The sequence below is a fragment of the Biomphalaria glabrata genome, chromosome 6 (assembly GCF_947242115.1).
Source record: "Biomphalaria glabrata chromosome 6, xgBioGlab47.1, whole genome shotgun sequence".
In the NCBI taxonomy this organism is placed as follows: Eukaryota; Metazoa; Mollusca; class Gastropoda; family Planorbidae; genus Biomphalaria; species Biomphalaria glabrata.
In genome coordinates, this window is record NC_074716.1 from 3,428,970 (window position 1) to 3,445,000 (window position 16,031).

Below are 16,031 nucleotides of genomic sequence, written 5' to 3' on the forward strand. Positions count from 1 at the left end.
TGGGTTTGAACCCTTACCGGCTAACTTGTTGTTTTTTTTTTAATTAATTATCACTAGTAACACTATCTCCTATTTGTGATAAGATAAGATAAGATAATTTGTATTGGTCCAATCAAATGGAAATTCAGTTTGACTACAATTTGACCACCTCAGCGTAACTACTGTAACAATAACAATATAGATGCAAATACGAACAACATTCACACACGAAACACATACACACTCACAACCAGCGCTTTATGAATTAGACTTCTATGTACTTCTCGATGACGACAGATGCTAAAACGTGCATATTCTGCTATACCATTTGAATAAAGTAGGTGTTGGTTTGAAAACAACTGGTTGTAAAAATGGTTTGGTTGGTTTACTTATTTTGGATGTTCCTTCAGAGTTGAAGATAATTACTTCCTAGTCCAAACCTCCCGCAGGACGACGAGGGATGGGAGCGGGCAGGGTTTGAACCCGGGACCATCGATAAGTCCGAACGACAGTCCAACGTGCAAACCGCACGACCAGGCTTGATTGTTTTATAGGCTAATGTCTCTGTCTTACTACCTAGCAGTTACGATTAGAACGGAATAAAACGATTGGTACTGATACTAAAAGACAATTACAGTATTTTTTTCTTTTGTTTACAGTTTGTTTTTTAACATCCGGTTGAAGTTTGTTAAGTAAAATAAAACAAGAGAGAAAAGAAGAGCAAACGATATGGATAAATCTGGTGGCGATGTAATGGAAGCTAAAAAAAGACGTTATACAAAAGAAAAGAGAAAAATCGGGAGAAATGTTGAAATAGAAAAAATAAATGAGGTCAAGGACGCTGCATTGAAAAAAAGCGTATCGTCGATTAGGAGAGAAAGAGTTAAAGCCATACTAAGCGGACATGGTTTTTGAGTCTATTGGTATAGACCAGAGATGCCCAAAATACGGCACGCGGGCCACATCCGGTCCGAGACGTGATTCCGTCCGGTCTTCGAAACGTAGCCGTTTCTTGGCTGAAGGAGGCCCAATGAAAAAAAAAAAAAAGACAAGAGTTTTAAAAAAAAGGACAAAGATACAAAGATAAAGGGACATATTTAAAACTTCTGCAACTTCTACTTCCGGTTGCACAGAGAGAGCGAGAGAGAGACTAGGCCGAACTATCCCTACTTATTCTAAACCCAAACATAATTGTGCACTCTTCCTCAAGAATGGTAACGAAAGGTCACACACACACACACACACGCACGCGCGCGCACACACACACACACACACACACGCAAAAAGAAAAAAAAATACCTCCAAAATAACCCCTACTTCTCTCCTCCACCAATAGTAAACAGTTTTATAAGCGCTCATTTTTTTTTTTCCTTTCTGTTTTAACTTCCTAGGTCTACAAAAAGAGTTCGGATTTTTTAATGAAGAAAAAAAAAAGTTCTTGGATCATTCAGTGTCAAGTCGGTAAGGGTCAGCTAAGTTCTATTTAATTACTACAGAGTGTAGATCACTGATATGATGTTCATCCGTCTATTTTAACATTTCTTGTTAGAGGATATTGTTTTTTGTTTTTTTTAAATAGCCTACAGATCTACGTCTGTCTAACTCTTGTCTAATCGTGTATGATTTGTAGCTCCTTCACGTAGTTGATTGGAATCTTACACAGGAGTTGATTTGAACCTCACTTACAGAAGTTGATTTGAACCTCTCTTATACAGGAGTTGATTTGAACCTTTTTTCAACAGGAGTTGATTTGAACCTCTCTTATATAGGAGTTGATTCGAGCCTTTTTTCAACAGGAGTTGATTTGAATTTTTGTTTTCAACAGGAGTTGATTTGAACCTCTCTTATACAGGAGTTGATTTGAACCTTTTTTCAACAGAAGTTGATTTGAACCTCTCTTACAGAAGTTGGTTTGAACCTCTCTTATACAGGAGTTGGTTTGAACCTCTCTTACAGAAGTTGGTTTGAACCTCTCTTACAGAAGTTGATTTGAACCTCTCTTATACAGGAGTTGATTTGAACCTCTCTTATACAGGAGTTGATTTGAACGTCTCTTTTACAGGAGTTGAATGGGAAGTATAGATCAAAGTTCAAATGTCACCCAGTTCAAAGGTAAGGTCTTGACAATAACTTGTTGTTGTTTTTTTGTTTTGTTTTTTTGTTGTTGTTGTTGTTGTTTTGCTAAATATTTTGTAATCACTCTGGGAGATTATTCTTTTATTGGCCTAGAAGACATTTCAGACACGTTTGTCACTCCCTGCCGAAATGGTCTTGTCCAAAGGGCTTCGATTTCAGTTAGTACTGTGAGCTGAAGTTTTGAGGGCCTTCAAAGAAACGGGCGGGATATGCCCCGCGTGTCGTATTTCGGGCAACACTGCTGAGTTTTCTACATCGATCTTCCCTAGATAAACGCACATATTATCATAGTCGTGTTAGACATCGGTTTAAATGGCACCAAAGATATTATGAGAGACTCTGATTAAAAAGGTAATACTGCCAAAAAAAAAAAATAGAGCCTACTTCTGTAATTAGATTTGTTTTTCTTGTCTTGGCAATGTTTAAGTTTATGGGTATTTTTATAGGCTCCTAGAGTAAGCTAAAAGTTGTGTTTTTTTTTTCCCTTTTGTCCTATTTTTTTTCTTCCACTATTTCAAAGTTCTTTCACAGTTTCACAACTTTTGTTGTTGGGGGAATCCCCTAGTGACTTGCATCATTGTGATATGTCTAATTATGGCCCCATCCAAACTCCGTTCGTCCGCCAAACGTCGAATCATTGTGGATTTAGAGATCCTAAAACCAAAAAAAAAACGAATTTCAAATCTTTAAAGTTAAGGGGGAAGTGAAACTAGTCGCGTTGCCTTCTGTCTAGAAAGTGTGGGAAGTGGTTGAGATAGTGTAACAATGGTGTAACTAGTTACTCTGTGGGATATTAAGGAAGTCAAAGGATTTCATGGACCTCATTCACCAAAAACGGACGGTCACGTGATAATATTGATAAAACAACGGGGGGAATAATTGTAACTTGATAACCATTGTTGATTAAAATATAAGGCTATAATAAAAAAAAACAGAAATGGAAAAGTGGTTTGAGTACTGGGACAAGTCCCAAAAAAGCCAGTGGAGTCTGGGAGCGCATGAGGCGCCCCGACCGCACTTCCCCGTGGTGGAGGCTGTCCAGGCTTAAGCAAGTTATTATAGCACAGTGCAGGACAGGCCATTGTCCTGTTGGCTCATATTTCTCACGACTATGGCCAAATTTCGATTCACGGTGCCCCCGCTGCGGGGAAGAAGAGGAAACCGTGCCTCATATTCTGTTTGTCTGCCCCAGACTTGCTGATCTCCGTCTCGACAGGTCTGGGAAACCCAAAATTCTCGACCTGTATGGCGACATTTATGCACTACGCAAGACAGCAGGGCTTCTGTCCTGGGCTTTTGCAAGAGAGGATTTAAGCCTCTCGAGCCCTCATTGAAATGGAGTTTGATGATGATGATGATGATGATTAAAATAAGATCGTAATTTGCATAGAAGAAATAGGGAAACACTTGGCTCAATCTTGTTTATTTACGATTGGTGAATGAGGTCCATCGATGAACAAGCGCATCATACACACAATATATTTTTAAATAGACAATAATTCTTGTATACAATACATAAAGCGATTGTTTTTGCTCTTAATAACTAATGAATGTTAGATTTTTTTTTAAATGAACATTCTTTAACCCATTCCATCCCCCCCCCCCCCCCGGAGAAAAATCCTGATTAAGTGAACATATAAATCTACTACACTTTATATTATAGATGATATACCTTTAAATCTAGACCATAGACATAATAATAATAAGGCTTGTCTTCGAGTCTGAAAATTAATGAGAAATGCAGTATTTCCCATGGCTACGCAGCCCCAACTGTGACCTACATATTTTGCCACACCACGACATGCATAATCATTTTCCGCCGGTGGTCGATTTAAATTCTCTTTTCGTCGTCTATATGTCTATGATGTAGATCTAGGAGATTCCTGAACATCAATTTATTAAACATATCTTCTTATCTTATATAATACAGACGTTACTCAAAAAAAGAAGATAATTACTTCTTATGCGTCATGCATCTAGTCATGCATGTTAACCAATGACTTAAATTCTGCTACGTGACTACGTCACTGGTTTTCCTGGCTGACTCAAGCAACCCATTCCATGCTATAGCACTAGGGAAGAAGGAGCATTTGTACAGAAGAGCTCCCATTTGCCTAGACACGAGACTTAGGCCCCTATAGGTTGTCCAAGATAAATATTTTCTAGTTCCTTAGCCTAATTTAAATTTATTTCTTTTTATACTTTGAAAAATTATAAAGGTCAAACTAGAGTTCTCCCTGTGTGACCAACGAGCGAGTAGGCCTAATTCTTATACATCAATTGTCAAATTTCTCGAAAAAATCGTTAGAGCCGTTTTCGAGATCAGTGTAAAGGTTCCATGAAGGTACGAGTTAAATAGAGGAATTGTAAAAATGCTAAATTTAATAGTGCATTTGTTTTGGAGCTTAATTTTGTAACAGACTTAATCTAATGGCAGTGTTTGGGAGTACATGAGGTAAAGGCATGTATAAATTAATCAAACTCTTCATAGGCCTACTTTAAGTCACAGTAGCCTTTTCGTTCCTTTCCTTTCGCATTTATTTATTTTTTTAATAATTTTTTTTAAATTATAGAACGTTGTGGCTGAGTGACGAGTTCGAATCTCGGTGAAGACAGATATTTTGAATTTTGTGACTTTCAGGGCACCCTGAGTTCACCCAACTCTAATGTGTACCTGACTTTAGTTGGAGAAAATGAAAAGGCGGTTGGTCGTTGTGCTGGCCACATGACACCCTGTTAGTTAACCGTTGGCCAAAGAAACAGACGGCCTTAATATCATCTGCCCTACAGCCCGCAAGGTCTGAAAGGGAAACTTTACTTTTTTACTTTATATAATTATAGAATACATGAAACCCACTATCAATACTTAGGCAGGATTTTAGGTTTAAAAAAAAGGGGGGGGCGTCTTGTTACCAGCCGTTGACTTACGGCACTAGACAGCTGGTAGACAACTAAACCGTTGTAGGCGAAATGTATCATAACTAATAAAACTTCAACTAACTTGAATAACTTTCTTTAACGTACAAACCAAATAAGATTTTATTTATAATATAAACTAATCAAGTTAATATGAAATCGAATAAATGTTCTAGACTCTAGACCAGGGGTTCTCAACCTGTGGGTCGCGACCCCCTTGGGGGTCGATTGTCGATTTGCCAGGGGTCGCCTAAGACCATCGAAAATATGCATTGTTATTGTCTATTCTTCTATTGCTGTATGTTTGTGTGTGGGGGGTTCGAGGCAGAGTGGGGAATTGTAAAAAGGGGTCGCCGAGCATAAAAGGTTGAGAACCGCTGCTCTAGACTGTCGTAATAATATTCTTTAATAAAATCTAGATCTAACTCACTACAATAGCACAGCCTTTCAGTCTCATGTTCTGGAGTCGTCTCCCCTAATTAAGACCAAGTGAGGACAATGCCTCCTACGTTGCATCATTCTCAACCAATCGTTAACGTCTTCTAACCGTAACCATAGAAACACACACACACACACACACACACACACACACTCCATAACAGGGCGCAATAGCTTATTTCATCTCTTCTGAAGTGAAATGCTTTGAAACACGTTTTCGTTGGTAAGAACCATCCCTTCCCTTCACCAGCTATAATTCAGCGGTTCTCAACCTTTTAAGCTCGGCGACCCCTTTTTTACTATCCCCCACTCTGCCGCGACCCCCCCCCCCATAACATACACAGCAATAGAAGAATACACTAAATACTATCCATATTTTCGATGGTCTTAGGCGACCCCTGACAAATCGTCAATCGATCCCCAAGGGGAGTCGCGACCAACAGGTTGAGAACCCCTGAGCTAGATCTATACAGCAGATCTCACCAGCTTAACATTTCCATATCTCTGTTTTGTCTCTAGATAGAGGAGTTCGGATAATCACAAGCAGACAAACGAAAGCGTTACTCTCTACGCTGGTGGCTTATCGCATCGGGAAAAAAACAAGTACCCAGATGTCTCTGACACCGGAAGCGTTCGCTCTTCTTCTTGAGATGTTCTCTAAAGCGACGGACATGGTAGAAGAAAGCAGTGCTACCCAGTAAGTATCGGTACCAGATGGCTTCTTAGTTCCGACACTCAACTAACAGTGACTTATACTTTAAAAAAAAAAAAAAAAAAAAACTAGGACCTGTATCACATTGATGGCTGTCTGGTCGTATGGTATGCCCTCTGATCTGTTGTTCGATGGTCTCAGGTTCGAACCGTGCTCGCTGCCATGCCCCGCCGTCCTGTGGGAGGTTTAAGCTAGGATGTAATTTTCTTTAAATCGGAACGAACATCGGACAATTGTAAAACATAAAAACAAATAGGTCATAGCTCTACTGTCTAAGTAGAGTGACTAATAACTCGTGAGAAGAAGCTTAGATAATTTTAGAAGGGAAAGACCCAGGAGAGCACTTTAGAGATAATAAAGCACTTTTAAAACTATGTATCAGGCCTTCTTAAAGGAGTCGCTTCAATAAGATTACTGTGACGCTGGGTCTGGATTTCTGGTCTTTCGAGCCCCTTTTATGCATAGTCAACTTGACTCGTTTTACATCATAAAACAAGTAATATAAAAGAAAAAGAATATATCGATAAATATCGGCATACACACTTTGCATGCCGTAAAACAAAGTGTATTTTTTTACATTTGTTGTTATTTTTTGCAATGTAATCTTTTGGAAAGTGAATTTTTTTTTAAATTAATTTTAGGAAAAAAATAAGATTACTTCATGCTTAATAACTAATGACGGATTGATTTTCAAAAAGTATTTTTTTTTCTACTCTGTCCCAATACACCAACTCCACCCGAAAAACAAAAACTCATAGATTACGCCCATGTATAAATCCACTCATAGTTCAGAACATTCTAGTTTGGCGATATAGAGATATTGTATTGATACCAGTTTAGGTCACTGGTTAATATGCATGACTAAATGAATGACGCGTAGGACGTAATCATCTTCTTTTTTGAAGTAAAGTCTGTATCATATAAGATAAGATTGATAAATTGTATAAGTATCATATATCTTATTTTCTTATAAGTTTCAGACATGACTCGAGAAGAGAAAATAATTACGTCCTACGCGTGTCACCGTTCAATCTAGTCATGCATGTTAATTATTGACCATACGTTGGTTTTCCTGGCTGATTCAGGCAACCCATTCCATTCTCTAATGGCACTATGAAAGAATGAGCGTCTGTACAAATTTGTCCTGAGAAATGCATATGTATATTGCCACAAATTAATTCCAGCAGCAGGGTCGGCCTTAGAAATAGATAAACCAAGCAGCCGCCTAGGGCTCAACTCGACAGGGCTCAAAACAATTATTTTTTTTTAAGAAATTATGAAACTTGTCCCCTGTGTTATTGCTGGAGTACATTAGAGTGTAAATAAATGACGTCATTTTATTTTTCTGCTGTTTATTTTTTAGTTTTCAATTTTTTTATTTTTTTTTTGGACACCAAATTCACTTCGCCTAGGTCCTCCAATTATCTAAGGCCGACCCTGCTAGCAGTCCATCTAATGATTTCTACATAATAAGGCCTGTCTTCGAGCCCGAAGATTAATGAGGAATGCAGTGTTTCCCGTGGCTACGCAGCCCTAGCTGTGACCTACATATTTTGCCACATCCAGCATAACCATCGTCCGCCGGTGGTGGATTAAGATTTTTTTTTTCGCTGTCTACGTCTGCCTTCAGATTTTATGCAAAAAAGATGCGCAAAATGAAGACCTACCTGCGCGTCTGTTTATATAGTCAACTCTTTGCGGGAATCCCCTTCACCTATCCCTCTGTTGGACCCTTGGGGCACCACACAAGATTTGTCGACCATCTTTCTCCATTCCTTTCTGTCTTTTGACTTGAATAGAACCTCTTTCAATAGCAGTCCATTCTTTTATGTTCTTCCCATCGTCTGCTTCTTCTTCGTCCCCTGGTAATTTTGTTTGTTTGTTTGTCAAATGTTCGACATGTTTCGGATGTTCCTTCAGAGCTAAAGATAATTTACTTCCTAGTCCAAACCTCCCGCAGGTCGACGGGGGATGGCAACGGGTATGGTATGAACCTGAAACCATCAACAAGTCCGAACGACAGTCAGACCAGAGGTGGTTTTTTTTAATGTGAGGCCAATAAGCTAGTATTTTTTCCCCAAAGATATACATAAACTTCAATTTTCTAGGAATATCGTTTGAGCCGTTTTCGAAATCCGTGTCCAGGTTCCAGGCATCTTCCAGACAGGTTCCAGGCAGATTCCAGGCATGTTCCAGACAGGTTCCAGGCAGATTCCAGGCATCTTCCAGACAGGTTCCAGGCAGATTCCAGGCATGTTCCAGACAGGTTCCAGGCAGGTTCCACCCATGAAACTAATAAGAGGAATTAAAATGACGTAAAGGCTGTGCATCGGAAGCGCTGTGGCTGAGCGGTAAAGCGCTTGGCTTCCGATCCGGTTCGAATCCTGGTGAACATTGTGATTTTTAATTTCCGGATCTTTGAGCGCCTCTGAGTCCACCCAGCTCTAATGGGTACCTGACATTAGTTGGGGAAAAGTAAAGGCGGTTGGTCGTTGTGCTGGTCACATGACACCCTCGTTAACCGTGGGCCTGAGAAACAGATGACCTTTACATCATCTGCACTATAGATCACATGGTCTGAAGGGGGAACTTTACTTTAAAGGCTGTGCATATCAATGACCCGAATCCTGAAAAAGTGTGTCACACTAATAGACTATGTGTGTCAGACTTTACAAATGCGTCATGTCACATCTCTACTTATGCTACTTAGGAAAATGTCTATCGAGATGTAAGCCTGAGACAGTGGATTAAAAATAAGTTTACGGAACAAACACTTAATAAAATTTTTGATTCCCTATTTATCGGATGATTAGTCATGAAGTTTTTCCATTTCATTTACTCGTAGACATGGTCAATGTAGGAAGTCAAATTATATAGGCCAACTTCATAGACATTAGCCTACTTCATAGACATTGGCCTACATATTATATTTTAAATTTAGATACATATTGGAGATTTCCACACAAGACTTTGTCAATCAGAGTAATCTGCTCTTTGTGTCCACTTTGACTTTTAAAGTCCCGTTTACGTTCTGTAAGCGATAAAATTCAGCAAGAGAGAAAAAGAAGAGTAAGCGATAGGATGTAATGCGGTGGCAAAGGCCCTAAAATGGAACTTAAAGTAAAACATTAAGAAATTAAAAACATGAAGATTAGGAGAGATCAGGACCGTATTTACCAATAAACAACACAGGCTATAGTTTAGCCCCCCCCCCCCTTTTTTTTACGTATAACAGTGTTTCCCAAACTTTTTCCTTAACGGAACTCTTCACACATCCGGAAGATTTATCGGGACACTTCGCACATTCTGAAGATTTAGCGGAACACTCTGTTTTATTTTTTTAGAAACATTAGTTCACGTGGTGGCCTGCTAGTTAGGCAGACTTAGGCTAGAATTCCACTAGTTTGTGGAACACCTATTCAGGCCTCGCGGAACACTAGGGTTCCGCGGAACACAGTTTGGGAAACATTGGCGCATAATCTCTGGACAAATGAGCTTAGAGAGATTGAGAAATAAATAGATACAATAAACCAAAATCAAGGACGCCATGTTAATATAACACTGCTGTAAACTAAATATTAAACAAGGTTACAAAGACAGTTTGTGTGGAAACACAAACTCAAAATCGGCCCCTGAAGTGGTCCACCCAGGCAGGTAAAAAGACAGGTATCAATATTTTCAGAAAGAACATCAGAATTAAATTCATCAAAGACAAATGACAGAGGAGAATGGAGAAAGAAAGTTGACAGATCTCGTGTGGTGCCCCAGCGGTCCAGCAGACCAAAGGATAGGTGAAAGTGAATATGAAGTTAAATGTGAACCTGGCCTAACTGATGTCTTATAATGAATATCTAATTGATGTAATTGTTTTGTAAAGGGCCAATCTCTTATTCAAATCATCAAAAAAAAAAATTCCTTAAAAAAATAATTTAGCAATACAAATGTAAAAAAAAGAACAATTTTTTACAAAAAAAAAATCTAAAACCATTTGCATAAATGTTGCATCAGAACTTTTGAATGGACTAAAATATTATGATGTCGGATTTTTTACTATTTTTTTCTAGTTTACGAGATCTAAACGGGACGACGGACAGACATTTCTTTTCCCCTTTACTTTGTGCTAAAAGTGAAAAAAATTGGTCCCGTGATGCCGAATAGTGCAAAAGTTATTGCACAGCTATAATATATATATATTAATTATATTGGTCTGTGCTTTATGTTTATTGAAATGTTTTACTTATCAATACTTTCGGAGTCTGTACACAAGAAGCACCAAAAGCTTGCTAATTATGTGTGGTGGGTTTGGCACAGAACAAACTAAATGACATGACGAAGGCAACTCGTAGGACGATTCCAAACTGTTTATTATATACTAAAGACCTGCAGCCATCCATAAAAACATGGTGTAGAACCAGAGGCACAAACAGGGAGTGGAGACGACGTAGGTCCAGTAACGTACGGACACTACCGCGACAAGAGATGCCGGTCGAATGGACAGTGCCCACGTTGGTCTGCCTTGTTATGCGCGGACACAAGGTGCCATCTAGGGGGGAAGGGTCACGTGGATATCGGGGTGGCCGGTGTTTTCTGAAAAAGGTATCCACTCCACTACATATGGATTAGCTTACATCTGATCTTATCTTATATATACAAATGTTACTTCAAAATAACAAGACAATTACGTCCTACGCATTTCATGTGTCAATCTAGTCATGGATGTTAATCAATGACTTAAACTCTGCCAAGTCGTTGGTTTTCCTGGCTGATTCAGGCAACCCATCCCATTCTCTAATGGTACTAAATATGGATGAATGCTTGTATGAATTTGATCTTGCATAAGGAATAAGATATGTGCCTCTTTGTGTCTTTCTGAGTGTTTCATTTCATGTATGCAATTATCCAATTATTTCCCTTTAATTACTATAATTTTTTTTTTCTACAATGCATTAATTTTGTCCAATACTGTGATGTCGTGACTTAGTAAGGTTATATTTTTATATATTTTCCGGTGAATGACCCGGAAGTGATGCTATGTATTAGTGACGTGCATAAACATAAATATATACATTCGCATAATAAAATAATAATAATATACCACAAATACTGATATGGTTAAATTTTATCTTATTAAAACTATGTACTGACCATGAAAATTAAGTGTGAAAATTTGTTATTTCGATTTTAATAACAGAACTATTTGTTTTTTTCTTAAAAGGTACATCGAAAAGTTCCCACGAGAAGGAAAGGCCACAAGGTTACGTGAAATAGTCAGAAACATCTTTCCTAACGGAGAAATCAATTTTGGTCGCGTTCTGGTTGTTTTCAGTTTGGCCTACGAGATGTGTGTACAGGTAATAGTGCTGCCTGGTCGTGTGGTGTGCGCTCTGGACCGTCGTCTCGATGGTCCCGGGTTTGAAGCCAGCCTGCTGCCGTCACCCGTCGTCCTGCGGGAGGTTTGGGCTAGGATGTAATAATCTTCAAATCGGAAACCGAAACTAGTAATAAATGAATCGGCCAGAATTGTTGATTCAACTCTTTATCTCCTAATCGACGATACCATCGTGGATTTTGACCTCATTAAATTAAATTAATGTTTAATTTTTTAAAACTTGACTTTGAATTATATAAAAAGAGCATGAATTTCCGTTTTAATTCTATACCAAATAAAACATTTTCAGATAACAAACAACAAAGCTACTGAAGCCCAATCATAGCAGGGGAGTGAAATAGTAACGAGCAAAATGAAGAATTCCTTCGAAACGTGGAAAAATTATTTCGGAGAGAAAGAGTTAATTCTATTGAAGTATTGGTGGGCCCCAAGTGACTAAAACTGGCTTAATAAGTCTTGTTATAGTGCTGTTGATTTAGCAGTCTTTGGATCTACAGTGGTATTATGAGGGCAAATGTGAAAGAACAAACATTTCAAGGATCTATACGTTCAGATTATTTTGAAAAGTAAAGTTGTAAAGTTCCTCTTTCAGACCTTGTGATTTTTAAAAAAAGCTTATAGCAATTGTGTGTCTGTCTTTCTGTCTGTCTGGTACAAATTATTTGTCAAGAACAAAAGTCAGAAGCACGAAAGACGATCAGATACCGTCGTAGTTCTGACCATATACTATGCCACCTGGCCATCCGCAGAAGTTGCTTCAATGACTCTGGGGGCGGCCTCCAATAAGCCAAAGGTTCCGGGGGATGTATCGCTGTAACGTAAATTGGAGTAAAGATTTATTTTACTCTTTTAATTATGTGGTGGCTGTAGAGCTATTTTAAAACAAACATTTTGAGGTTAAAACTGGTCAGCAGTTTAATTGTCATATCGCCGTAGCTCTCACGGTGACACAGATGGGGGTAGTGCTGTGTGTTTTTAGCCTACCCAAATCGCCCCAGTCCAGCGCAGGACGAGCGGTCAACCGTGACCAGTGACAGTACACCCCAGTTCGGCAAGGGCCAGTGTCGTAAATGTACGCACGCAAGTCACGGCGAAAGTGATCAACTGGAGTGGTCAAGAAGGTTCGAGGCCAGTAGAGACGCTATATAAGAGCGAGTGTGTCAGAATCACTTCACTTCACGTTACCTCGCAATGTGACCAGTACGAGGCGAGAACCAGGACAGTCTGTGAAGTCAGGCGGAGCAAGGCTAGGTTTTTGGACAGTTAGTGTAATATTGTTGCCAACTGTTTTTTTTTTTAGCCGCTTTGCAGCAGCACCAGAGTTTCCTCTCCGGGGCGCATTCCTGGGCCTTGGATAAAGGGGTCATGGGTGGCCCATGCGTCATGATCCCTCTCTCGACCTTGCTGATGTGATCCAAAGGAACGCATCGCATTACATTTGGCACCAACTCAGTTGCAGAAGCTGCCGGAGGGAATTTCATAGCTGATACTCCCAACGCCTAAGGGGCTTCACTCCTGATTTCTCCTCGAGGTTGTCTCCTGTAGGCTACAGTGTTATAATGTACTTGAAATTAAATTGCTACTGTTACTTTGGAGCCCTGAGTTGTGAGGTTCTTTAAGTTCGTTGTGTCGTGTGGTGCAGTTTGAAGAGAGCCTGGATAGTAGGAGAGACGAAACAATATCATGGATTTTTTTTTTGTTATAAAAATCGACATAGATATCTTATATAATACAGACGTTACTTCAAAAAAGAAGATGATTACGTCCTACGCGTCATAATGTGGTCTTAACCTAAATCCTAATCCGGCGTCTGGCCTTTTCTAAACAACTGTGCAAATTAAACAAGATAGACGGTGATGTTTTTACGGTCAGACAACAGTCTCTAGGAAAATTGTGAACATTTTACACTTTGGCCTTGATAAAATGAAGAGCTAGTCCTAATTCTAAAAACCACAGACAGTTTTCCCTCAGCGAAATGAGAAAAGCAGAGCTCTTTATATCTTGTCTTATAAACTCAAATGTTCCTTCCAAATTCCATAATTATGTCTAAAGAGAAGATAACTATGTCTACTTCCTATACCTCTTCAAGCATGCACTCTTTGCACTGTCCAATTCATTTATTCTTTTTCGGTTAGCGGGAGGGGGGGGGTTCCTCCATCAGCCCAAGACCTTCGATACAGGAGTCACGCTCAGGCACAGGTACTTAGGCGACACTCGTTGCTGGCCGCTTCTAAAGGGCTTTAAACCACGGACTTCATATTCAGATTCGTTTCGTGCGTCTCTCACTTAGGTCTAAATTAAAATAGTTGCAAGAGAATAAGTTATGTCCCCTCGTTCTTTAAGTTACTGCGTGTATTATTAGCAAAATATCGTGTATAGTTCTTTGCAAAATTTCCATTTGTTTTAAAGGTTTTGATAGATCGGAAATGTAAACGGAAATGGGTCACGTGACGCTTATGAAAGGTAGGGAATTGTCACCGTTGTCAATGTTGCTCTCCCCTTCCTCGGTTGTTATTTCTTTATTGCACCTGTAAAGTTGGAGGCGCGATGGCAGAGTGGCAAAGCGCTTGGGTTCCGAAACGAGAAATCTCTGTGAAGATTGGGATTTCGAATTTCGAGTATTTCGTACGCCCCAGAGTTCACCCAACTCTATTGGGTACCGGACATTAGTTGGGGGGGGGGAAGTAAAGGCGGTTGGTCGTTGTGCTGGCAACATGACACCCCGCGTTAACAGTCGGCCATAGAAACATATGACCTTTACACGACATGTCCTATAGATCGCAATGTTTGAAAGGGGAACTTTACTTGACCTGTGAGATTTAGAACAGCAGCCTTGGTGCCATTAACCTGCGCATCGAAACATCCCCCCAACCCCCAATTTTAACGCTCTCCTAAACATAATTTTGGCCCATGATTTATAGCATGTTACGTTGAATAAGAACGGCCCATGAATATATCAACCTCCCACGCACAAGAGCATACTTCTAGCCTGAGAAGTCTAGTATCACTTTTCTAACTTCACGTTTCTAACGTCACCCCGCAACCAACCGTAAAAAAAAATATTTTTAAAAAATTGGGTCGAAATCGCGAATAAAACAATTCCCTAGACCTAAGGCAAGTAATAACAGGCTAAATTTTCCTATTTTTTAAATATATTTTTTATATATTTTTTGTTTATTTTTTATATATTTTTATATATTTTTTATATATTTATTTTTATATATCTTTATATATTTTTTATATATTTTTTATATATTTTTTGTATATTTTTTATATATTTTTTATATATTTTTATATATTTTTTATAATTTTTTATATATTTTTATATATTTTTAATAAATTTTATATATATTTTATATATATATATATATATATATATATATATATATATATATATATATATATATTTTGTTCATGGCATGTGTGAGAATTAGATATAGGTCAGTGATTGGTGACTTTTACGCTTATAAAAAAGACTACTTCATTAAAATTTATATAGAACTGTATTCTCCAAGTTTGTGACACAGTGGTGCCCAAACTACGGCCTGCGTGCCCTATCCGTCTCATGGAGCTGTTCAGCCCGGCCGTCGAAACATGTTCCCTTTTTTTTGCAGAGGTTCATTGCCTTTGGACTCGACCGTTTTTGGCGGTCACGTGACCCTGCAAAGCGCATGTCGAAACGCGTATGGCCCTGGGCAGAAAAGAGTTTGCTAACTCTGATGTAACACTTCGCAGAACTAAGTAGTCCGTCGTGTAACACTTCGCAGAACTAAGTAGTCCGTCACACAAGGTCGTTGGAATTCTGACGACGTCATCCCATGTGAAAGTACGTCACGCGTGGTTGCCCATGCTAAACTGTGCCAGTTAGCCGGTCATGTTTCGCGCCCCTCCCCCCCCCCCCCTTCCAAATGGGTCAGCCACCGAGTGTTAAAACTCACACAGCTTCTTCTACCAACAGATAAAAGATTTCTTTTTAGTCGACTGTTTAGTTTTATTTTCTATGATTACCCTTTCCATAAATACAAATAAGAGACCAACCTCAAGTGTTAATCTTGTTTTATATATAAGATCGACATACACAGAAGTGTAAATGAAAGCCGGGAATTTCTCAAATGAAAAAAAAAACTGAGAAAAACTCAAAACCTTGTCGGAATACACACGTGATAAAAACAAATATAGGTCAGTGGGTCCTAGTGTTTGGTCGCGTGTCTATCCGCGGCCATGTCCTTGGTAGTCCGCGAACAAGTGTTACGTTGTAGATATTGGTGCATGCGTTATCTTCCATCCGGTCTAAACATCTCAGAATCAATAGGCATAAAAAAAAAACCTGAAGTAGCTATTACCTTTACCTATCACTTAGTCTGTTGGACCGTTGGGGCACCAAGCAAGACTCGTCGACCGTCTTTCTCCATTCCTGTCTTTTGCCTTGTTTAGAACCTCTTTCAATGGCAGGTCCTTTTT

General features: G+C 39.1%; 1 protein-coding gene across 6 annotated transcripts in view; it reads left to right on the plus strand.

Moving 5' to 3' along the window:
* The window catches only part of LOC106076867 (uncharacterized), a 29,277-nt gene that overhangs the window by 7,783 nt on the left and 5,463 nt on the right, over positions 1-16,031 (plus strand). For 2 of the 6 annotated variants that reach the window (XM_056033861.1, XM_056033858.1), the window contains exons 2-5: positions 1,371-1,440; positions 1,805-2,091; positions 5,989-6,166; positions 11,397-11,532. In XM_056033861.1, the coding sequence (XP_055889836.1) occupies positions 2,049-2,091; positions 5,989-6,166; positions 11,397-11,532 (357 nt within the window). In that variant the 5' untranslated portion in view covers positions 1,371-1,440; positions 1,805-2,048. Of the gene's footprint in view, positions 1-1,370; positions 1,441-1,804; positions 2,092-4,363; positions 4,460-5,988; positions 6,167-11,396; positions 11,533-16,031 lie in introns of those variants that run through there. The other 4 variants (XM_056033859.1, XM_056033860.1, XM_056033865.1 and 1 more) reach the window with 4 other exon arrangements.